The 25,835-nt window shown below is 42.6% G+C and overlaps 1 protein-coding gene across 1 annotated transcript in view; it reads right to left on the reverse strand.

Moving 5' to 3' along the window:
* Window positions 1–25,835, reverse strand: part of AFF2 (ALF transcription elongation factor 2) — a 599,847-nt gene that overhangs the window by 154,515 nt on the left and 419,497 nt on the right. Inside the window, exon 8 of the mRNA XM_088478852.1 lies at window positions 12,651–12,702. Within this exon, the coding sequence (XP_088334978.1) occupies window positions 12,651–12,702 (52 nt within the window). The remainder of the gene's footprint in view (window positions 1–12,650; window positions 12,703–25,835) is intronic.

Consider the following 25,835-nt stretch of genomic DNA (forward strand, 5'->3'; position numbering starts at 1 on the left):
ATGGTGCGTGCGGCCAGGGGGCGTTTTTATCAAATAAACGAGCGTATGTTTTGCTCGCTTGTTCAGACTTAGAGGTGGGAACAGACTGCAATTTGCGAACGGATCATTTGAATAGCCACCCCTTGTTTTTGAATGAACGACCACAAATAGCGAACGGCTCTGAATCAGGCCCATAGTCAAAATATCAATGGTTTTCCATAGTTAAATATAGGATCCCTTAATTTGCTAGCATATGATTTGCAAATCGAAAGTAAATTTAACTTCAAATCCCCAAGTGAATAGTAGAATGAGAGACAGTTGATTTGAGCTTCTAAACACCATTCTATTGGCTGGAAATTGATTGTGATGCCTTTTAAAAGTTTCCAAAAGCATGTGGCAGTCTGGCTGTAGGAATAATAGCTGCTCAAGGCTATGCTATGCTGTGCACTTACCAGTGGTATGCGAATCATCACCTGACTGAGAGAACCCAGGAACATCAAACAGAGCAACATCAGCAGCTTCATGAGGTACCCCACAAAATATGCAGGCCTAGGTTCTTTCACTGTTGGATAAACTTCAATGCTTTGTCTGCTGGTGAGGTCATACAGATGTTCCGCCTCTCACGTTCCAACATCATGATGCTGTATGACCTTATCAAGACTCAACTTGAGCCAGACACTGTGCGGTCACATGTCGTATCAGGACTGCACAAGCTGCTGTGTGCTTTGCATTTTTTTGCTACTGGCTCCTATCAGTCAGTTTCAGTTAGAGTGCTAGGTATTTCCCAGCCTACCTTTAACAGGCACCTGACCCAAGTCATGCAGGCACTGATCTCCCTCTGCAACACCTACATCTGCTTTCCCTGCCAAGAGTCAAACTGGTACGTACTTAAGATAGCTTTCTATAGTCTCTCAGGTATGCCTAATGTTCTGGGAGGTATAGATTGCACACACATTGGGTTGAGCCCACCCAGGAATACTGCACATGTCAAGGCTTGGACTGGTCTGCAGGGGATTTGGGGAATTCCCTGGTGGGCCCAGTTAATTCATAACCATGCCCACTTTTGCGGGAGGGCGTGGCTTATCCCATGTAAACGGCGCCATTTTTGTTTACTTGTTGGAAAGTGATCAGCGGGTTTGCGGCGGGAGGTCAGTGGCGGGAGGAGTGCGGGGGCGGGCTATGTGCAGCAGATGGCAGGCGATATTATGTAATGAACTGCAGGGCTTCTAATGTCACTGATTTCTTCTTCTGGAATCAGTGGTGACATCACGAGGGAGGAACTTATCACAGGCATATCCCTTCTAAGCTCCGCAGTGACTGTCCCGGCTGATTGCGGCAGTGGGAAGATTGGGGGAGGACTGGGGGAGATAATGGGTGGAGGGCAGCTTGCTGAACACTATAGTTGATCAGCTGCATACACTGATTACAACGGTGGCGACATCAGTGGGGGAGGGGCGGGCTGAACCCATCTGTGATTGACAGCAGCTGCAGCACACACTGATTCCATTGATGACATCTGCGGGGGAGGAGCCCAAACACAGAGGAGCAACATCAGCCGGGGAAAGAGCCAAGGCTGCTGCAGGCTGCTCTATGCACAGACAGAGAGGAGCATGGTCCATCACTCCGAGAACTCAGAGAGGAGGAAGAAAGCTTGTTGGAATAAGAAGGATGGTCTGGATTGTAATGATCAGGCTAGCTAGGGCAGCAGTGGGTAGGGGTGCAGAGGGTGGTTTGGTATGTAAATGATGGGGGTAGTTAGGGCAGCAGTGGGTTGAAGGTGTCAGAGGAAGGCAAAGTATGTAATGATGGGGGTAGTTAGGGCAGCCATGGGTTGAGGGTGCAAGGGGGTGGTCATATTGATGGGGGTAGTTAGGGCAGCAAAGGGTTGGGGCTTCCAGAGGGTGGGCTGGTATGTAATGATGGGGGTAGTAGTGGCCTGGGGAGTGCCAGGGAGTGGGCTATTATGTAATGGTGAGGGTAGTAGTGGGTAGGGGGGTGGGCTGGTATGTAATTATGGGGGTAGATAGGGTAGCAGTAAGTAGAGATGTAAGGGGGAGGGCTAGTATGTAATGATGGGGGTAGTTAGGGCAGCATTGGGCACACTGTTCCAGTATACCTAAGCCTCCCCCTCTCCTGCCACCATCCTCAGGGGCTTACAGGACCATTGGCTGCCTTTTATGGAGACTGGCAGCCCTGGTTTCTGCAGCAAGTACTGTCCCCACCTGACCTCAGCTAGACTGCCAGAGGCCACGGGGGAGGTAACACAGCAAACTCCACAGTCACACCGGTCCGGGTGCAGGCGGAAAGGTAAGCGTACACATATAGCTCTCAAAAATAAGTAAGTCAGACATGAACCGTATACTTAATTTTCACACATCATTCAAATATGTGTGCACAATTGACAGAAAGAAAACTATTTTGCTTTTCTGTAGATGATATACATATTTTTAGGCATGCAGTCATAATAAAGGTTAGGTTTAGGAACTGGGGGGTGGAGGTTAGGCTTATGCACCGGGGATGGAGGGTTAGGGGTACGGAGAGGGGGAGGGTTAGGATACCGAATGGCAGGTGTCTGTATCCTAACCCTGTCGGGATGCCGGCGTCGAGATTCTGACCGCCGGGATCCCGAGTGCCGATATCCTGTACCCAACCCATATTTTTATTAACTATCCTACCCTTTGTCATTTGTTTTAAGATTAAAATATACTTCAAATATAATAATATGTACGATAATTATTTGGGAGATTAAATAAACATTCAGTCTGCTATGTTTTTGAAATAGGGACACTGAGATATATGTGAAAATATCTGAAAAACATTCACAATTATTTTTCCACCTTTAATAAAAACATTTATAAATCTTTCACTTGACACCATATAAGACCCCTCAATACTTTCCTTATGGCCTCTGGGCTTGATTCAGCACGGATCGCATTTGCAACTGCATACGCAGATCGAGCGATTGTTACCCATTGCTCATGCATATAAGACGCACTGTGCGTGTGAGGCGATTGCAATGCGATTATGAACGTAAAGAGGAATTAATCGCAGAGTGAGTGACAGGCTGTGAGCATTTGGGGTGGTGTAAGTGGTCAGAGAAATGCATCTGTCCGTTCAAATGCTGTTTCATGGGCATACATAAATTAGCCACTGCAATTGCATACGCAGCTTGAGTACTCACTGCTTGCGACGAGACTTGCAATTTCTCTGACTAGTCACATCTGCTGTAATTGTGCGTGACTGGCCAATGTCCTTCGATGTTACAGATATATAAGCGGGACTGTGAGGTATTTCGGATGTGAGAAAGCAGCAGTGGGTGTCTCTATGCTGGCTGAGCTCTAGCAGGCATTGGGATATTTTTGCAGCTTCATTTCGTGTGATAACGCAGCTGCAATTGCGATCCATGCTGAATCAGGCCCTCTAATCTCCTTCTATATGGTCCTATTATCTCAGTTGTCGCTTTTCTGGTGTCCTCGATGATTTTCCCATTTTTTTAATGCACTTCTCTTAGGTCACCTTTTATAGAAAAGTCATATGATCGTGATGCGAGTCCCATGAATTGCAATTGCTAATTGAATCTCCCATTTCTTATGTGCACTTTGCCTGGATGTGCACAAATTTTATGATGCTGGTTCGCATTTGCAAACTTGCATGCAGCTCCTTAGAGACAACCAATTCAACTAATGTAAACAGATTGTAAATAATAAAAAAAAAAGATTTTACTTATATACATGAAACATACTAAAAAAAAGACAAACAGTACTATGTGACTGGTTAATGCTTATTTAAGTGCTGGTATCAAGTTTTCATTTATTTTCTATGGACCAATAATGATATTATTAACCAGTATTAATTTATAGACAGTAGTCCTCAGTGTCTAAGTCTGGTGCTTTGGTACAGTCACCTACATTTATTTTAACCATATACCTATATAACCTATTTATTACCTATAAATCTATATTACCTATATTCTGTATGCCATTTATATGGTAACAAATCCCTCCATGTGCCTCTTTTATAGCTTAGAACACTCCAGGTTATATACTATACTTTGATGCTTCTTTAATAACTGGCCACTCCTCTCTGGTGGTTGACCACACCCTTTCCAGTGACTAACCACACACCATAGTGGGCATATATGATTACATTCCCCTGGTGGCCCCTTCAATCCCCAGTCCAACACTGCACATGTCTATACCAATAGACATCATACTGTACATATTCCATAAATATGCAGATGGTCTGTGATGCAAAACTAAAACTCATAAGTGTGACTGGCTATCCTGGTTAATGCCATGATGCCTACATTCTCAGCAATTCATCCCTCTCTGCAAAATTTGAGGTGGACCAAATGCCAGAGGGTTGGTTGTTGGGAAAGTTACCTGTATGTGTTCATTAAGCAGCTAATACTACATGTTACTATATTGTTCTAATTTAGTTTTTTTTCCCCAACAGGTGATTTAAGCTATGGCTGTTACTCCTGGCTTCTGACTCCATTGTCAGTTCTGCAAACTCCTGCTGAGCATAAATATAATGAGGCACATATTGCCACCCAATCCATGATAGAATGCACCTTTGGGTTATTAAAAACCAAAAAAATTGAAATACAACACTCTCTGCACTATCACACACCTGACAACTCCCTTTAACTTTTATAGAGTGTGCACAAGTATTTCCAATTTTTTCTCCTGTTATTTAATGTGCATATGATACATTTGGCCCAATAGGAAGTAATGAGGAAGTGGAGGTCGATTTTGCATTCGATTTTAATGGGGATTTGAGGTTCGATTTTGGAAGGGATTTCATAAACTGAACACAAGATCCAGACTTAAAATCATCCAAAATCGAATTTGATTTGACAATCGACTGCAAAATTGGATATTAGTAAATGAGAGATTTGTTACACTGGAGTGGACGGGAGTTGGGAGAGCAGCTTATAAGTGGGGGGCAGTGGCTGATAGAAACAGTCACACAAAAACAGAATAATATTCTAGTAAGTGCAAGACCTACGGATCAAGGGATGTGTGTAGGTGCTGGGGGTTGCTTGGGGCATGGCATTCCATATTCCTGGTCACTTTTGAAGACAGAGTGATATATTTAAAGAGCAAAGTATATCACTATGCCATGATAAATGTAAAGAGCAAGATAGTGTTAAGATAGTGTATTAACGTTGTTAAGATAGAATAGATACACATCCAGTGCTAATGGATAGATAGATAGATAGATAGATAGATAGATAGATAGATAGTCCAGGGAAGCTCTGGGAAGAACTGCAGCCGGTGCCCTCAGAAAATGGAAAACTACATGCAAGAAGGTGCCGCACTCATAGCTTATTCATCCAATAAATATATGCTGTGGATAGCAACTGCAAATCAACTTGCTATCCGCAGCATTTATTTATTGGATGAATAAGCTATGAGTGCCACACCTCCATGCATATATATATATATATATATTATATATATATGCAACCATAGATGGATGGCACTCAAAAGGCTTTCAAAGATCAAATAAAGACTATAACACTAGTCTAACTTTAGACTAGTGTTATAGTCTTTATTTGATCTTTGCAAGTCTTTTGAGTGCCATCCATCTATGGTTGCATGTTAATTTTTTGGGAAAGGCACCGGAGCTGTTGCTATTAACTGTGGAGTGCCGGTTGTTTGAAATTATATATATATATATATATATATATATATACTGTATATATGATCTATCATAAAGACATTATTACACTGTCATGCTCTTTAAATCTAGCATGACAGTGTCATATATTTAAAGAGCATGGTAATGTAATAATGTCTTTATGATAGATTAGATAGACCTGCAGTGCTACCAAAATAAATCTTTTTAAATAAAACCCACTACAATCTATTGACACCTAAGGAGACCACTTCCCAATGGTAAAGATGTACGAATGTATAATTTAACTGTATGTTTTAATTAACATCAACTATTCATTGTCTGATGTATGGTCTTTATTTTATTTGTGTTCATTTAAGTTTATTCATAAAACAACATAGAAGTACGGATGGTGTAATGGTTAGCATTATGCCTCACAACACTGAGCTGTGGAAGAACTCCCATGGAGCCAGCTGTCAGGGTGGCACCAGGCAGCAGGGGCACACAAATAAATCCATCTATAACCACTGCCAGCTGTTATAGGTGGATCTATTTTAGGGTCCATGGAGCCGCTGTCTCTTCTTCAGGCACCACCATCGGCGGCTAGTGGCAGTGCAATAAAAATGTTTGTTTTTTTCAAGTCGCAATAAACAGCAAAAAAACTTTATTGAACCAACTATTGGCAGTGCCTTTAGATATGCATCACAGCACTTAGATGAGCTACAACATGTAGAGGAGCAAGAATACGCAGCCAGAAGATGCAGGAGAAAGTAAGTGGAACTGGAGGGATGCGGGGGATGGCTGGAGAGATAGTGGGGGATGGCTGGAGAGACACTGGGGGCTAGCTGGAGCTAGAAACACAGGAGTAGGTCTGGAGCAAGCCAAGCCTACATGGGGAGGAAGTGCACCACCATTTATTTTGTCTCAGGGCATCTGGCATGAACTTAGCCACTGCTGGGCTGGGAAAGGTAGTAATTGTGCCAGCCAAGAGCACTGAACTCTTAAGGTGCGTACACACTGGGCGATAAAGTGGACGACTGAACGATAACGATATCGTCCATTTTTAACCCCAAAAAGATGAACAATAACGACGACAGGCGTTCCCGCGGGTCGTTCGTCATTATCGTTCATCTGGCTGACATGCAGGCCAACCTGACGATCTCGTCAGGTTGCTGCATGTCAGGGAATGGGGGAGAGAGCCCGGTGCTGAATGATATCGTTAATGATATCGTTCAGCGGCTGTGCTCAATGTCATGAACGACATTGAGCACAGCCTACCGGGAACAACACTACACGATATCGCTCAGGGAGCATATCGTGTAGTGTGTACCCACCATTAGCGATGGCTCTGGCAACATCACCCTTGATATGGACCTTGGAGGATCCACGATAATGCATTTCAATAGGTACCGCATCATCATGTCACCTGGAAACTCACTTAATTTGAAAGTGGGCGACAGTGAAGGGTTTGCATGAGACTTATTTTCCCTTCCGGGAGTCCAGGAGTGTCACAAGATTCAGAAGTCTCCCGGACATTCCAGGAGAGTTGCCAAGTATGGAATAGCGGCGATAAGAGATCATTATTAATCATCAAAACCTGTAAATCTTCATAATTAGGTCCCTATACCTCATATCTTGGGGTCTTTGGTGAATAACCCAAACGGAAATAAGAAGGATAAAAAGATGTATTCAGTAAGCTGCATTGGTGCACATAATAAAGCTTCACAAATGTTGAAAACTAATTTAATTGGGCAGCTGGAGCAAGGATTGATTTCTTAAATGGTTTTTCATGTAACAAACTGTCCCCTGTTATTAAAGTGAATCTCTAAAAAATGAACTACATTTTTAAATATGAAAGCTTTGTGTTTTTTTTAGTGGAGTATAAATGATTGTTGTGTACAATATTATTGCCATAAAAGTGTAAAATCTGTGCAGTGTACATCTTAATAATGAAGGGATTCCCATATGAAATGCTAAACAGTTTGTTACTTGATATAATGAACATGCCTATAAATATTCTTTGCGATGGTCAGCATGACTCTGAGAAAGAAAAAATAAAATCATTGGAACATTGCAAGCTGCTGATAACTCTAAACTTAAAAGACAGTTATTAAATAAAAAATGTCAATACTTGTGTCTTTGCAAAAACATTTGAGACTGATTATGCTGCTCATATTGAAAGAAAAACATGAGGTCTATATCTTTAGATCTTTTATTGAGCTGTGAGTCCGGCATCAATAGCTGCTGCTCCACTGTAAATGGAAATTGATTCCAGATCTAACCCCTTACTTACAGTACTCTTCTAATCCAAACTAACCCCATTAAATTGCAAAGGAAAGGATATTTAATGGAATGCTTGGTGCAACCATAAATATTTCCGATGTGACAGAGACACAAGCAATGCTTTATGCTTAAACCTTTTTTTATTTTAAACATGTTGGGAATTCTGACAGGCATTAAATGTTAGCGTGTCCTTAAAATTAAGGCAATGGTAGAACAAGAGAACAAAGACTTCTGATGTGACATTAACTCATGGTGACATGGTGACATGTATCTAAAACGCGATCTATCCCCTACTGTATATTGTTATTTTTCCTTTCCACTGCTCCAATTGATATTATGTAAATAAGTGTATGATAATATGCTTATTTTATGAATGTGCTGCTATGTTTACCTGCTTAGCCTATCATTCAGTAGGCTGGATTTTTGTCTGTGTTAACCCTATTTTATCCTCCCAGTGACCTCCTGTCACTGTGTTCAGGACCAAGTAGACTGGAAATACGGAGGTAAACATAATACCCAGGTTTGCTCAAGGACTTATCAATAATGTGATAACTTAACACGCGTTATGTTATTGCACCCTTCGCAGATTATTTTTGCTTATCGCAGCTATGCATCTCTGCGTTTTTTATGCAATTCAATCGCGGTATGGCATTTGCACAAAAAATTTTGGGGTGTTGGCAATGAAAAGTATAGGTAAACATGGGGAAATTAGCCTGTACCCCCAAAAAAGCAAAACTGATATTGGAAAAATATATAAAAGTGTATTAGTGGCCCTAATACAAATATTTGGTGTTCCTAAAATGTGTTAAGTGGCTGTTATATGCATGTTCTTAAAACAGTGAAATAATGATTAAAAGCAAATGTTTTTTTTGGCAAAATAAATGTTCATTTTAAATTAGGCAACTATGAAACAGTAGTATTGGCTGCAGGGTGCCTTTCCAGTGGCCATAATGTAGTGACAGTGCCACCCCAAGGGCCCTGCACCCCAGGCTTGCCTACCCTCCCGATTTGGTCGGGAGCCTCCCGAATATTAGGTGCCGCTCCCGACCCCCTGGAAAGGCAGGCAAGCCTCCGGCTTTTGCCTGCCCCCCGACTACCTACTAAAAGCCCCCGCAGTGAGGGGCCCGATGACGTGATTCGCACTGAATCACGTCATCGTGGCTCTGCCCCCTGCTTCACAATGCCTTTATTTTCAGCATTGTGAGGAGGGGGTGGGGCCACAATGATGCGATTGTGCGGCCCCACCCTGGCCCCGCCCACAAAATGGACCTATTCCCCAGCCTCGCCCAACACTGTATGCAGGCATTCAACTCCCTCCCGGAAGGAGGGAGCTGAGGGCCTGATTCAGAGCCGAACGCTCTGACCAGAGTGCTCGCTCTGAATCAGGGCCCTCCTCCATGAAAATGGAGCGGCCTCCTGGGTGCTCGCATAGCTGTGGGTGACCACCCACAGCTTATGCAAGCGTCCATGATGATGGTCACGATGGTCAAGACCATCACGACGATTGGGCTTGCGACGGAGACCCTGTGGTAGGGTCTCGCTGCCGCAAGCCCTGGAGTGATTTTGGCTCTATCAGAGCCAAAATCACTCCCACTGACATCACTAGTGATGTCAGTGGGGCCGGCTTCAGACGGTAGGCGTTCCCATGGGAACGCCTCCGTCTGGCAGCCACACCCCTGGCACGCCCACCAAAGGGGGCGTGCTGTCAATCAACATCGACAGCACGCCCCCTTTGGTGCGAGACCCGGAGCGACGGAGAGCCCGTCGCTATCCGGGTCTCACGCATGCGCATGGCGGAGCTCCCTCCGTCGTGCGCATGCGCAGTGGGGCAACATCGACCTGCTTGCGAGCGTCCTGCGCTCGCGAAAAGGGTCTGGATGACCCCCTGAATGTCAACAAGTATGCTGCACCCTGGGTAACTGAACTGCTTGCACATCCTTGTTACAACTCTGTTCATTGTCACTATATTGCTATGAATGTGTGCAAGTAGACAGAGGCCCAAATGTATTAGTCTGTGAGTTGCAGTTGTAGCGAGATTTTGGTAATGCAGCATTAGGCATCATGCCTCCTACATGCATTACTGATCTGAGCTACATCCTTGGACTCTACATCAGATCATCTGTGCTACCATAGTCTGTCTGAGTGACCATGGGGTCAAACAAGCTGGCTGCTGCAGGAAATCTCTGACAGCTGACGGAGATACTGGCCTCTCTACTCTCACCCAATGGCGGCTACAAGCCCCTGTTTTGAGAAACGGATGCCATCGCTGCCCCCTCCCTGACCAGAAATGGCAGCAGACCGTCTTCTGCCTGACTGCGTGTGTGAGCGGGTCCTGCGCTTGCGTAGATTAACAAACATTAAGAATCTGCAATCAGCAGTGCACGCTGCATCGCGCCTTTAGTCTTAAGGTTTTAATTAGCAAAGACAAAATCAAATCTATCACAAATATTGCTTGCAACCAGAATGTTGTAAAATTATTTACTAATGCTAGTGATAATGCAACCTAAGAAAATGTAGCACAATGCAATTGCAGTAGTCTGCTGTGAAAAACCAAATGGTGTTCTGTGAGATGATTAGTTATAGCATAACAATTGGATTATTTGGGGAAACTGTATCAAACCTTGGAAAAAGTTAAAGTAGAGTGTGTAATTGGCAGTTAGAACCTGATAGGTTGGTACATCTCTCCCTTTACATCTCTCCCTTTACATCTCTCCCTTTATTACAGAGTTTACCTGAATTCATCAGAAATAAGAAATGTAAAAACCAGAGCCGTAACTAGACTTTTTGGTGCCCTGTGCCAGAAAGAGCATTGGCGCCCCCCTATTTTTCAAATAGGGACATAACACATCCAAAAAGGGTCATAGACTCATGGGGAAGGGCCAGGGAAGAGATAGGGGAGGCCCGGAGATACTGGAGATGAAATAAGAGGGAGCTACAAGTGAGAATTATAATACACAGGAAAATTGACAGGCCCAAACAGCACCCCCTGCCATGCGGTGCCCTGGGCCATGGCACAGGCCGCACTACCCTAGTTACGGTCCTGGTAAAAACTGTGATGAAACCAGGAATTTCAGAATTGTTATGTATGTGTCATTTGCTTAAGAAAGAGATGCAATCATCACAAACCCCTAAAGTTACAGTATTGGGGCTACCAAACCAAACACAAACAAATAAGAATTCCATTGTGTCTATGTTTACATTTTATGTGTATAATGGTTAAATATTAATATTGTCCTTGCTAGTTCTCACAGGTAAATCAAACTACATTTTAAATCTTCCAATGCTGTTTTTAATGTGACCTTAAAAGAGTTCATTGTTTAATGACTCAGACGATGTACACAGGACTAATAAAAGTATTAGTACTAATTACTCACTATGGGCCTGAGTTATAATGAAATAAATAAAAAAGGAACAAACAAGGAGCAATTTGCTGCTTGAACAAACCATGTTGCAATTCAAGGGGTGCAAATGCATTTATGTTTTTTTTGCATTCAGGGGAAATACTAGGCAGCTTTAATTTTATACTGACACACACAACGATTTTTGAACGATTATCGTTAAACGATATAGTTTAACGATAATCGTTTGTAAAAATCGTTCACTTTCTGAGTCAAACGATGAACGATTTTCATTCATGCGCACAGGGGCGCCGAGAGGGGGGGGCGGGTACAGATTACAAGGGCCCGGGGCTTCCTGAGGGGCCCGGCGGGGGCCCAGGTCCGGTGCCCCCCCCTTACAGCAGCCCAGCACACAGCGTGTGCTGAGCTGCAGTTGGAGACTGCTCGTGGCTGCTGAGCAGCAGCCACAGCAGTCTCCTATGCCTGTGCGGGGGAGCGATCACACTGATCGCACCCCCTGGCTTTGCGCCGGGCTGAAATCATTGTGTGTGTATGCAGCTGTAGCACACACACATAACGATTTAGTTAATGAACGATTTTAGTAAACGATTTTCTCCCTTGAAAAAATGAGCTAAAATCGTTTACTAAAGTTGTTCATTTACTATGTTCATTTAAATTAGGGATGTGCAGGCTCGGATAGGTTCGAGTTTGCACGTGGAGTTCGGATTTTTCCCTCCAAAAAAACGGAACTCAGAACGAGGCAAAACGTCATCTTACATGGACGAACATCATCATTCCTGGTCTTTTGTCCAGGAATGATGATGTTCGTCCATGTAAGATGACGTTTTGCCTCGTTCTGAGTTTCGTTTTTTTGGAGGGAAAAATCCGAACTCCACGTGCAAACTCGAACCTATCCGAGCCTGCACATCCCTAATTTAAATGTAATGAACGATTTTTATGAACTACAAACGATTTTTTGCATATTAACTTAATGAAAATCGTTGAGTTGAGTCTGACTGAACTACAAACTACAAACGTGAACGCGCATGAACAACAATCGTTCATCGTTTGACTCAGAAAGTGAACGATTTTTTCAAACGATTATCGTTAAACGATATCGTTTAACGCTAATCGTTCAAAAAATTGTTGTGTGTGTATGCACCTTAAGAATTAAGCTAGGACTCGCCCCTTCCCAATTTTAAATCCCTCTGCACATTTTAAATATGCATCTGCAATGTAACATGGTTTTCCTAAAGTATAAATTGCTCCTTTTTTTGCTCCGTCTTTTTTATATGCTCCTATCTGTAAACCAGGCCCTGTGAGTTTTACTACTGATTATAGGTTTATAAGGCAACACATTGTAACATACATGACTGAAAGGAATACCATACTATTTAAATATTTAGACATATTTTTATGTAAGATTACCTGTTCGCTGTCTTCCTCATCACTGCTCAGTTTAAGATCATCTTCAAGCATTCTACATAAAACAGATAAGAAAATGATTATAACATTATTAATAATAACAATAATAATAACAATAATAATAATAATAATAATAATAATAATAATAATAATAATAATAAAAGACTCGAACAGGGCTCCAATCTCCACTCAAGTGATGCCTTTCAAGGATAAGCTATAAGTGAAATAATTTGTAAAGATAAGTAAATACAGAATAACATAAACATGAGAAACTATGCTTACTTTTACATAAGGGTGAAAAATCATTTACATTATTTGTTTGGGGAGATAATTTTTTTCATACCTCCTCTCACGATTTAGGCAGGTAAGTCCTGATTAAAGGAATCTGTCCCATGGGTGAAATTTCAGAGGTATGTCTCATTGACTACTGGTATTGTACACATAACAATGAATGAGTGTTGATGGAAGGCGCTAAGGCTAGACCTAAGGCTAAGGGGCAGGCTTCATGAGTGCTAGGCATGCCCCTGAGATGCAGTCACATTCCCATCATGACAATACCACGTCTCCATCATGACATGATCTGAAATGTTGGGAGTTATATTTTCTCCTCTACCAGGTCACATTCCAATTAGAGATGAGCGGTTTGGTTTCCCTGGAAACCGAACACACCCGAACTTAGGGGTTCTGAGTCGATTATAGTTCCAGTTCGGAATCACTTTGGGGTTCCAAATAGAACAGAGTCCTAACTTGGGTCTTCTCGCAAATAGACCTCGGATTTAAAAAATGGAAATTGACTGGAAAGGAATGGATATGAATGTAGATAATGTTAATAATACTAAAGAAACAAAAACAGTTCCTAGTGACATGATTATAGCCATTTTTATAAATGTTTAAAAAAATCCAAAACCAAATCCAAATGAAAGCAGTTGAGAGTGGTTTAACTAAAACCAAAACACGATGATGATTTATAACCAAAACACGGGGGTCTTCCCACATCTCTAGTTCCTATAATGACGTTACCCTGTCCCCTGTCATTACATGATTCTAAGTTTTGGGAGTTATATTTCTTTTCCTTGTCTTACAAAGGAAGACTGTCACTATGTGATCATGATACACAGAGGCCAGTTGATAAGGTATACTGTGGTAATAGCAAATGTCACTCACTGATTATAAGTATTTACAGCAGAATTTATAGGTGGCTATTTACAAACTAGGAGAAAATGTAGCCCACAACACAAATGCCATTAGTTTCCACTGTGTCTATGGACATTATACATGTATTAATTCAAAACTGCTGTTGATTTTACAGTTAAGCAGATAACTTACAGTGTTGAGAGGGCGGCAATTGTGGGGTAGTAAAGTTTTCCTTCTAATTGGTAGAGTTGGCGGGATTGGGCCAGTACTTGCTGACCTCCAGGTTCTCGTCCAATTACAAGGTGAAGTGGCCAGGATGGGATGTATGACTGATTTGGGGCAAATAATGTCATTATAGCCCTGTCCTCCCTGCATAGTGCTGTGAATATGTGTGACCTCCATACCTGCCCAAGGACCTTATCTCTGGGATCTCCCAGAAGGGAGTAGTAAATCATAGGTGAGGGTGCTTGAAATTATGTTTTTCATTTTGGCAAACTAGCACCTTCCTATCACAGTTGTAAGTAGACACACACCACCAGATTCGCTTAAAAATGTTTTGCTGTGGGGCCCAGTGATTACTAATTTCACCATTGCCTTTACTGCGTATAATACAATATATATACAAGCGATTAATGCTATTTCAAACTTTGGTGTAATTATTTCCTGTAATGAATGAATACAGATCAAGTAGATTATGGCCCTCATTCAGAGCCACTCGCTAGCGGCAGTACGCTGGTTCCGAGCGATGTTCGCACATCTGCACATGCGTATGGTTTTTAGTACGCATGCGCGAACCAGTCAGTGTGGCTGAAAATCGTTTGTACGCAATATAGCGAGTGCCTGCTATTTTGAGTGACAGGAGTAGGCGTATGTGGGTGGTAACAGGGGAAGGTGCTTGAAAATGGGGAGTGGAGATCAGAACGCAGGCGTGCTTAAAGGTCAAAACGGGCGTTTTATGGGTGTGCATAATTAATACAGCAGCGTCATTGACCACGTCACTTGGTTTTTTTAAACTCAGAACTGCTCGCAAAATAGCGGTTGAAAAAACCAACCACAAGAATAGCGAGCAGTTCATATCCTGTTCGATGTACTCGATTAATCTAATAAATAGCGGACATGACATATGGTGCGAGCGGCCAGGGGGCGTTTTTAACAAATAAACGAGCGTATGTTTTGCTCGATCGTTCAGACTTAGAGGTGTGAACAGACTGCAATGTGCGAACGGATCATTTGAATAGCCACCCCTTGTTTTTCAACGAACGAACGCAAATAGCGAACGGCTCTGAATGAGGGCCTATATTTTGAAGCTTTGAAACTTCCTTTCTAAACATGTGTTCTGCTGGATCTATCGCCAGCTAAATCCAGCCTGATCTGAACTGACAATAAACTGGAAATATGCTGAATGTCAGTCCACTTGCAGTGTACAGATGTATCACCCTTTTAAATGTAAATGCTTTAAAAGTTGAGTGAGTTAAATGCAATCGCTCGTGTTTGAAGCAATCCCTGACAGTACATTAAATCTTGTTTTATTTCAGTCACACAATAAAGTTACTGCCTCTATAATGCGTCTGTACAGATACATCTGTATGTCAACTGTAAACAAATGTTTCCAGACATACAAGAAACAATGGAAATCCACATTTCTGCAGGACTTCATTACACAACAGGGAGCAATTAACCTTTTTGACTCCTGCTAATGTGGAAAAGAAAATTCAGGTAAGAAGGGCTTCAATGTTATAAAACAGTGCTTATTTCTATGAGAAAAAGTTATCTACTGTACAGTATACTCAGAAAAAAATGGTTCCATGTACTCAATTAAAGCTATAAGTTGCTACAAAATTTATAGATGCTTCCATGCCCTGGGAAAGTAATTAGAAATTTCTACCTACTTCAGGAACTGTATAAATGACACTAATAAATAAGGAGCCAGGACTGTGGGCCTATCTCTGCATCAGAATGTCTAGAATCAGATGCATTTCTTAACAATGTTTTACTTATTTAGATAATTGAAACTCCCAGTATGTCACATACATTATCTTCATTGCATTACATTACATTTGAGAAAACAAATACTGATTCCATACTGAAGGTCTATGAGGAGTTCATTCTTCAGGGCCCCATTGTATTTAGCAGAAAAGATTTTCAAAATGTCCTCACAAAACATCAGAGTTGCATTAATTTATGTGGAGAGCACTTACTCCTGAAGTGGGAGTATGTCATTCATTGTGGGTACACAAGAAAAAATAATTGCTGTCAATATAACCTGTAAAATCTATGTATTTTTCTATATCAATAACTGGTGGACAATGAGATGCAAAATATGTTAGCAAAAGTAGATGTTGTCCCTGGTAATGTGAATGAAAATGACCTTTATTAATGACTTGAGCACCACATGCTCATGCAGAAGAAAAAGGAAAAGGATAACTCATACTGTACTTCTTTACTTCGAAGTGGGAGGTGCTGGAGATGTGGTGCAGCCCTGTCAAACCCGGGGAAGCTGGTCTCCTCTTCCAGTGTTTACTGACATTTACTAATGTGGAAGTGGTACATTTGCATTACTTTTTTCAAAACACACCTTGCACTATCTACAAGCGTTTACTGCAGAAGGTATATTTTGAGGACAGAATGTTGACAGTAATTGTAGCGTAAAAGCTGATTTCACATCAGCATGGGCATAACTGCACATAATATTGTTTTGGTATAAACATGTAACTTTCCCTTGTAAATTGGTATGTAGCATGCTTTGTATGTGGATAGGTAACAAAACTCCTCTGGACTAGTCCCCTTTGAATATGGGCAACAGAGGTTGTAAGAAGCTCTGTTTCTGCATCAGCCATAATTATGTCCAGTTGTACATGGCATATAAGAAAAATGTCTGTGGAAATTACAGGACATCTGGCCAGGCTCTTGATAAACAGTCATTAAGAGCTCTGTGTTCTGTGTAGGGTCAGGGATCAAAGGATGGTTGTTAATACTGAGAGACAGTCTACAGATATGTATATTTCTTTTTAGCCGAGGTTCCCAAACTTCACAAAGAGCTGAAGGTATAATAAAAGAACCCCTGCTCAAGTGGTCAGGAAACCCTGAAGCTTCAGCCAGCTGGACAATTCACTGTGAGCTTACAAGAGTTAAGATCAACCCAGGGAGGGGGTGAGGGGGTGCCTGGAAGCAGACATAAAGGTGTGACCCAACCCTAGTTTGTTGTTACTTCTGTGTGAGGCTATCAAAGGATACAGATGTACCAGAGTTCGCCATTGGAATGGCCTCATCCCAGAACCATTGAAATGAACTGAATGGTTTGTTTTCTCCAATTTATTATTTTATTTTATTTTTGGAAATTGTAATTAAACTGTGTGATTTCTTTTAACATTATTATATTCTTGTAACTTTTTGTAAATAAGCTTTGAATATATTCTTGAATTAAACATTAATTCTAATTCTGGATCTGTGTTTTTATGACCCAAGTCCTCGTATGGCTCATGTTACCTATTTTTACTAAGTGTGCATAATTGTATGGCAGGTAAGAGCAAAGGCTTACCCTGTGTTTTAACACTAAAATTCCCCTTTGCTGGTGGCAGTTACCCGGTTTAGTAACCACATGTGCTGAGGTAACCTGTAAAAGTCATGGATGGCAATTCTCAGATTGGTGTTTCTGGAGGGTCGGTCCACAGGACTGTGACAGTTATTGTTTAGAAATCATAATGACAACTTGTTCAGTATGTTGAAAACCACAATGTTGAAATATAGCCCATACTAACTTTCCCAGGGGGGAGATAACAACTTCCCTGGGACTGGCAGTCCTGTGTGTGATTAACAAAAGAAAGCACTTCCAATGTGAAACCAGGGCATTTACTGGGGGGGCTCAATGGGGGTGACAGACTGTCACAAGCCGCCGAACTGCATCTTCAGGATGAGGTGAATGCCAGATGAATGTTCACTGACACTCCTCCTACCTCCTGTCCATCATTCTGGGATTGACCTTGATTGGTTCCTGTCTCTATTTCCTACCTGTGTGAATGCTGCTCCAATGCCAGTGATAGCATTTACACATGTTTCTGGTTGTGGTCAGTCTCCTGTTGTTACCAGTCGAGTTCCTGATATCCAGTCTGCCCTGTTTCTTGCCTGCCGTTGTTCCACTGAGGCAGCACAGTCCGCTTAACATCAGTTGTTTGCTGCTTTTGTCATCTAGGTGGCACAGCGTACTTTCCAGCCTCTTGCCGCTTTTGCCATCCCGGCAGCACAGGGTTCACTCTCAGTCCTGAGTGCGCCAACCAGCGTCTGGTGGCTTGTGTCAACTTGGCGACACAGGTCGCTCTACAACATCCTCAGTGCGCAACCCAGCGCACCAACATTTGTGTCAACTTGGCGACATAGGCTGCACCTCTGCATCATCAGTGTACAACCCAGCGCACCAATGCTTGTGTCAACTTGGCAACATAGGCCACACCTCTGTGTCCCCAGTGCGCAACCCAGTGCACCAATACTTGTGTCAACTCGGCCCACAGGCCACTACCAACCAAGACATACCAGCCCTTAAGGCTGCTTCATAGCCCAAAGGCTGCATCTTGCTCAAAGCCCACAGGCCACTACCAGCCATGATATACCAGCCCTAATGGCTGCTACACAGCCCAAAGACTGCATCTTGCTCACGGCTCACAGGCCGCTACCAGCCAAGACATATCAGCCATTAAGGCTGCTACACAGTCCAAATGCTGCATCTTGCTCATGGCTCACAGGCCACTACCTGCCAAGACAAACCAGCCATCAAGCCTGCTACACAGCCAAAAGACTGCATCTTGATCACAGCTCACAGGCCGCTACCAGCCAAGACATATCAGCCATTAAGGCTGCTACATGGCTCAAAGGCCGCATCTCACTTACGGCTCATTAGCCACAGCTAGCCAAGAGTCCAACCCTCGAGGTTGCTACACGGCTCAAAAGCCGCACCGTGGTTACCTCTTACAGGTCACTGTTCTTCAAAAACTTCCTGAATAATCCTCTTTTTCCTAACACAGATATTACTGGGGATAGGGGACTGCCCTTAGGAACACTTGGGTTGGGTATGAAATTCCGGCAGTCTGGGTGCCTGATGTCAAAATGCAGACAGCAGCATCACGATGCTTAGTACCCCGACAGGGGTTGGGTAAGTATGCTAACCCTCCCCCCCTTCTACCTCTACCCCTCCCTTCTTGCACCCTAAGCCTAACCCACCCCACCCTGCACCCTAAGCCTAACCTTCCTCCCTTGGTGCCTAGACCTAACCATCCCCAGTGGCAAACATATGATTTCTAGAGGGGGGTTTCCAAATGCTTGATTTAAGAGCGTGGCCAATCCATGAATAATAGCACTTAACCATCTTTAATATGTGTCATGCAAAGTGTATTGTGTGTCATAATTCCAGCATATACAGGACCAGCAATCACAGTAAGCCATTAGATGCAGCAGTAGGGCCATCCTGCCTGAGCTGAATGTTTTTATTTCAGATGTGGACATCATTCCAAACCATAGGAGCAAGTCTGGGGGGTAAATTTACTAAAGTGCGGGTTTTTAGAAGTGGAGATGTTGCCCATACCAACCAATCAGATTCTAGCTATTATCTTCTAGAAGATGCTAGTTAAATGTTAAGTAGAATCTGATTGGTTGCTTTGGGCAACATCTCCACTTTAATAAATATACCCCTGGGAGTCTGGGGGAGCAGCAGAAGAACCTAGCACTGCCATGGACATATATGTACATATTGGTCTCCTTATGCACTGAATAGTGTATGATTGATTATACAATATTAATAATTAACCCTATTGATGTTCTAAAGCAGTGCACTCCTAACAGTGCATGTTTTCCAACTCTCCTAGTTGGTGCACAGGTGTATTTATTACTAGTTGGCACGTTATAAAAGATCCACAGGTGGTGATAATTATTACATTTGTGTAACTGAGAAGAATATGCAGCACTAGTAAAATTCTATGCCTAACCCTAACCCTCCCCCAGTGGTGCCTAATCCTAACCCCCCCCCAGTGGTGCCTAACCTCCCCTCCCCCAAAGCCTATCCCTAACCCCCCTGTGGTGTCTAAACCTAACCCTCCCTCCCCCCCCGCGTGGCTAACAGCTAAGTTCGGGATGGAGGCTGTGGTGATTCCGGTGTCGGCATACAGACTGACATCGGTATTTCAACACCCATCTTTAGTCCCAGGTCGGGGCTTCCGACGTCGGGATTTTGACGACCGGCATCCTGTCTGCCCGGATACTAACTACATCCCAGTAAAATACTCTATTTATAATAAGTTTTTACCTACCAGAATGTTTTTAGATTGTGGAATGAAGCCGGAGTACATCGAGGAAACACACACGTACATAAGGAGAACACTAGCATACTTACTAGCATTAACTATCACCAGTAGGCGCAAAGTCTTTGACAAAGTTATTTTTATTAAACATTGGCCCTCATTCAGAGCTGTACGCTCTGAGCAGAGCGCACGCTCTGAATGAGGGCCGCCCTCCATAAAAATGGAGCGTCCTCCTGGACGCTCGTATACCTGTGGGTCACCACCCACAGCCTATACGAGCGTGCAGTTTGATGGCCGCGACGGTCTTGACCATCGCGACCATCGAAACTGCGAGCCGGAGCCTGCGGTTGAGGTTTTCAACCGCAAGCTCCGGAGTGATTTTGGCTCTATCAGAGCCAAAATCACTCCCACTGACATCACTAGTGATGTCAGTGGGCCGGCTTCTGACGGGAGGCGTTCCCGTGGGAACGCCCCCGTCAGGGAGGCACGCCCCCGGCACGCCCACCAAAGGGGGCGTGCTGTCAATCAACATCGACAGCACGCCCCCTTTGATCAGACACAACGAGCGAAGGACTTTCCTTCGCTCGTCGCGTCTGGCCCATGCGCACGACGGAGCTCCCTCCGTCGTGCGCATGCTCAGTGCAGAACATCGACCCACTTGCGAGCGGACAGCCGCTCGCGAGTGGGTCTGAATCAGGGCCATAGTGGACAAATTTAGGCTCATTAAACCTCGAGGCCTCGTGAATTCTCAACATTAACCAGTTACTTTTGTTTCAGGACTTTGTGAGTCCTTCAACAATACATATACCAACACAGTTCTTTATTTACTTCTTGTATTATTTAATCATTGTTATGATATAAACTCATTGTTGCTTTGTGGTATGCTCTCTCGCTCCTCAGCCATACAAAATGTGTCTCCATAAAAACTCAGCAAATACATTTGATACTTTATAGCAAACATGATGCCCAGAGGGAACACTGAATTTATATTACATTAAATAGACACTTTACCTGAAATGTCACACATCTATATAATGGAGGCGCACTGTATACACAAGATATTTTTGTTTGTTTTTTTCCAATTTGATGATACTATAAATGTGGCCAACAGAATTGTATCAATTACTACTTTGGGGATCACTGCCATCCAATCAGTACAAAGTAAATTTATTTCTTTATAGATTAAAAAAATACCACTTGATTCTCATTCCAGTGATATATCTGTGTTTTATATCCTTGTACTAAGAAAAAAACACTAGTTGTCATTGAAATATCAAGTTGAATAGCTAGATATTCTTGGAATATTTAAAATATTTATACTACAGACAATTTGCTACTTTATGATAGATAGATAGATAGATAGATAGATAGATAGATAGATAGATAGATAGATAGTTAGATAGACATCAATGCTGCAGTCACGCTGAAACAATGACATGGTGTAGGAATACTTTAAGCTGCTGCCTAGTAACTCTAACTGCCTGTTACACCCTTTTTTGAGTTCATTACTGTAAAGTGGAAATTTCTGCTCAGCATGGGATGCATTATAGAAACAACCTCGGTGAAATAGTGCAGCAGTCTCTGGAGACTTTTAATGTACCCCCTGGTGACAGACAATATACAAATAAAAACCAGACCAGGATATGTAGACACAGTTACTGGGGTCTAGGGCAGCTTTCTGATAATCTTGCACATCATTGCTCTTATTTACATTTTTTGTTTTGTATATTAATAAATACTGATTTACATTTCTTTTTAAAAACATGTAATTAAGGGCTCAATTATGGCTGAAACATTTCCAGGTATTTATCTTGAACAGATATCATACACAAGTTGATTTACTGTATTGACAGGTATAGCTGTAGGGGAACTGGGTCACCATATCATTAAAATACCTAGAGGAAAAAAATATGTAAGTCCAGCCCTGTAAACATTTTAACTGTAATTACTTTTAAGAATATAATTGCACTGTTTATATGGCAACCCTTTCAGGCAATGTTTCCTCACTAGAGAAAGTCAGAGCCAGGTTTACATCCAGCTAGACAATAACATTTTAGACTTTGGCATGGGCCAAATTTAAAATGTGAAGACAGACTTAGAGTTGGCAGGAGGGTGCATCATTCTTAGCCATACTTGCCTAGTCTCCCAGAATGTGGGGGAGTCTTCTAAGGAGAGCACCCTGGAGCGTCTCATCACTTCAGGAGCAACTATGCACCCTTTAGCTGAATTTAAGATTAAATGAATGACTTAGATAACACAGTTTCCTTCTTACAGACAGATAGCTTAACTCTTGGTACTTAATAGGATAAATGATGTATCCAGAAGCTACTAATCTTACAAGATGCTTACCAGAATATTGCATTAACTAGGTGCGTGGGGGATGGTGCAGCCAAGTAGTTGGTGCGGTGGCTGTGGTGAAGAAATCGTGTTAACATGGCCATGCCCACCTTTCAGTGCTTAAAGTGGTCCTAGAGACATGGTGAATCTCAGAGCCGTAACTAGACTTTTTGGTGCCCTGTGCCAGAGAGTGAATTGCCCCCCCACATTTTTCAAATAGGGACATAATATAGTTCACCTGAAAAAGGGCCATGGCTTCATGGGGAAGGGCCAGGGAAGAGATAGGGGAGGCCAGGAGATGCTGGGGATAAAAGAAGAAGAAGCTACAAATGAGAATTATAATCAACAGGAAAACTGACAGTCCCAAAAAATGCCCCCTGCCCTGCAGTGCTCTGTGCCATGGCAAATGTCGAAATACCCTAGTTACGGCCCTGGTGAAACTCACCCCCACCACAACGGTGCCCCCCCATCATCGGTGCCCCCCTGCAGACAATAAATATATAAATTTGCGCCCTCTCTCCCTTTTTTCAAAATAAAGGGACAGCGCGCGCCGTAGCAAAGCACTGCAAAAGGGGCGTGGTCTCAAAAGAAAGGGGTGTGGTCACATAATTGTATCCCCAATTCAAATTATGCCACACAGTAGCACAATCTTATGGGGCGCGAAGGAGACCAGCTACACAGATTCACTGTGGTGTGAGTGCAGCAGCGTGATGGGCTACCAGCTGAGGGACTGCAACTCTGTCTCTTCATGCCCACACATAGAAGGGACAGGGCCCAGGACCGTGCTGCTGCTGTTGTGTGTCAACTGCATACAGAGCTCAGCAGGTTCACTGCATGTGTCTGGCCGAGCAAGGTTTGTGGGCCAGCCGGGGATGGTGTGCTGGCCGGCTGGGCAAGGTGAGTGGGCACGCGGGCAGGCTTAGCCAATAGTAGTAGCTGCAGCATGGAGCTCCTTCAGAGTGAAAGCTGCAGGCCCGTAACCCTCAGCTGCTAATTTCTGAGGCAGGGTAGGTGGCCGGACTGGTTCCGCCTCCAATTAGAACTGACGGAATGCATGCAAAGCAGTGATTCCCCATTTGTGAAGCAGGTGGGCAGCTAGCGGGGAACTGATTACAGGAGACTTACCTACTCTTCCTAGGGACCAGGAGAGCCATCCAAGATTCAGGAGTCTCCCAGACATTCTGGAAAAGTAGGCAAGTTTCCCCACTTTATTACACACCAACACTTCATGGTGCTGAGCCGATTCCTCAGAATATCTTCAAAATCCCCAAGCATGGGGATATGCCCCAGTGCTTGGACATGCTCCCACTCTGTTACCAAGTCCTGACCAACCTTAATGCATGTTTAATACATGGTAATCCACTTATTAAATACTAATCACCTGAAGAAAAAAAATATGGAACTACAGCACTCCTCTTGATGGATAATAAATACACATCGTTATAGCAGTGGATGTCATTATTTTATTTGCAGTTCATAAAGTTTTTTTTTATTCAACTAAAAACTGTAGATAATGTGCATATGAAGAAAACAAGAATACAATCTGTGCCATTTCTGATTTATACTTGCATAGTATAACATATTTTATTTGATTTCATATTGACATAATAAAATGTACCTTCATAATTGTTTCAGTTTAAATAATAGGTAGTGATATTTATCTATCTCATGTACATTTTATGGATAAATAGACATAGCTTTTAACAATACAGCACAGACATCCTACTACAAATCAGGGAGCAGCAGGTATGTTTTATGACATTCTGAATTGGTAATAAGACATATTAGCAGGATACCAGCCAAGGCACTCTACGGCAGTACAATTCCATTGTGGGCAGTTTACAGTTCTACATGTGCTGGGTATTTACACATGAAGGTTAATTAGACTCGGCAAAATACATTTACTGGACTCAGCAAAAACTAACAAAAAAATGCAGATTAATTGGAAATTTGCACAGGTACAAAACATTATTTCCAGGATAGTGAAGAGTCCTGTGAAAATAGTCAACAGTATATACAACAAAGGAATTAATCAGCATGATTTATGACTATGTGTTAAGGTAAACTACTTCTGTATATTTTTAGTGATATCAAAGAAACATAGAAGAAGGTAGAGTTAAGAATATCTTGAAAGTGTGGGGCTCATTTACGGGGAGATGTATCAAGCCTTTGAAAGACATTAAGTGGATAGAGATAAAAGTACCAACTAATCAGCTTCTAACTGCCGTTTTACAGGCTTTATTTGAAAAATGACAGTCAGAAGCTGATTAGTTGCAGTGGCAAACACAGGATTCCTAGAGGCGGGTTTCCAAATTCTGGATTTTAGAGTGCGTGTGACCAGTACATGAATAGGGAATAATTAGCACTTATCCAGCTTTAATATGCGTCATACAAAGTGTATTGTGAGTCATAACTCCAGCATATATAGGATCAGTGATCACAGTAAGCCATTAGATGTAGCAGAAGGGCCATCCTGCCAGAGCTGAGTGTTTTATTTCAGATGTAGGCACCATTCCAGAGCATGTGGGCAAGTCTGGGAGTCTGGGGGAGCAGCAGAAGAACCTAGCACTGCCCTGGACATACAGTCAGGTGCATAAATATTGGGACATTGACAGAATTTTCATATTTTGGCCTCTATTCACCACCACAATGGCTTTGAAATGAAACAAACAAGATGTGCTTTAACTGCAGACTTTCAGATTTAATTTGAGGGTAATTACATCCAAATCAGGTGAACGGTGTAGGAATTACAACGGTTTCTATATGTGCCTCCCACTTTTTAGGGGCCAAAAGTAAAGGAACAAACTAAACAATCCTAAAAACACAGGGAAATGGTTCTTGCGCCACTGGATGGGGTCACCAAGTATTCATCTGTAAAACAATGGATTACAATTAATCCAATGATGTCAGTCAACAAAACGTCCTTATACAATTCTCTTGTCTTCTTATAACCAGAGGTAACACTCTCGCAGACTTTTCCAGAGATCATATGAAAGAGAAGTAGATAAAACTCCACATAGTGAAGTACTTCCAAAAAACTTTTATTCCAACACGCACATATACATAAAATAAAAGCACAATCCACAGGATGGAAGGCAAAAATTAGCCATGTACCGTGTAGTTGGGGTGCAGTCTCCTAACACCCAAGCAAGCATAAGATGGAATTTTCCACTGCGTCTCCCGGGAATGACTAGTGGACCTGCTGCAGTCTTAGAGACGTCCCCCCACGGTACCAGTCACACACCAACGCGTTTCGACTCACAAATAATAAGAGTCTTCCTCAGGGTATGTGTGTACTGTATGCCTCTCACTTATATCCCCCTTACTGGTTCCTCATTGGTTAGCTAATTATTTACAGATTCTCCCATAGGTGTGTTACCACAAAACAATCCTTGTACCTTGTACGATAGATCCCTCATTAATGCACATATCC

The sequence above is a fragment of the Taudactylus pleione genome, unplaced genomic scaffold (assembly GCF_031769625.1).
Source record: "Taudactylus pleione unplaced genomic scaffold, aTauple2 ptg000222l, whole genome shotgun sequence".
Classification (NCBI taxonomy): Eukaryota; Metazoa; Chordata; class Amphibia; order Anura; family Myobatrachidae; genus Taudactylus; species Taudactylus pleione.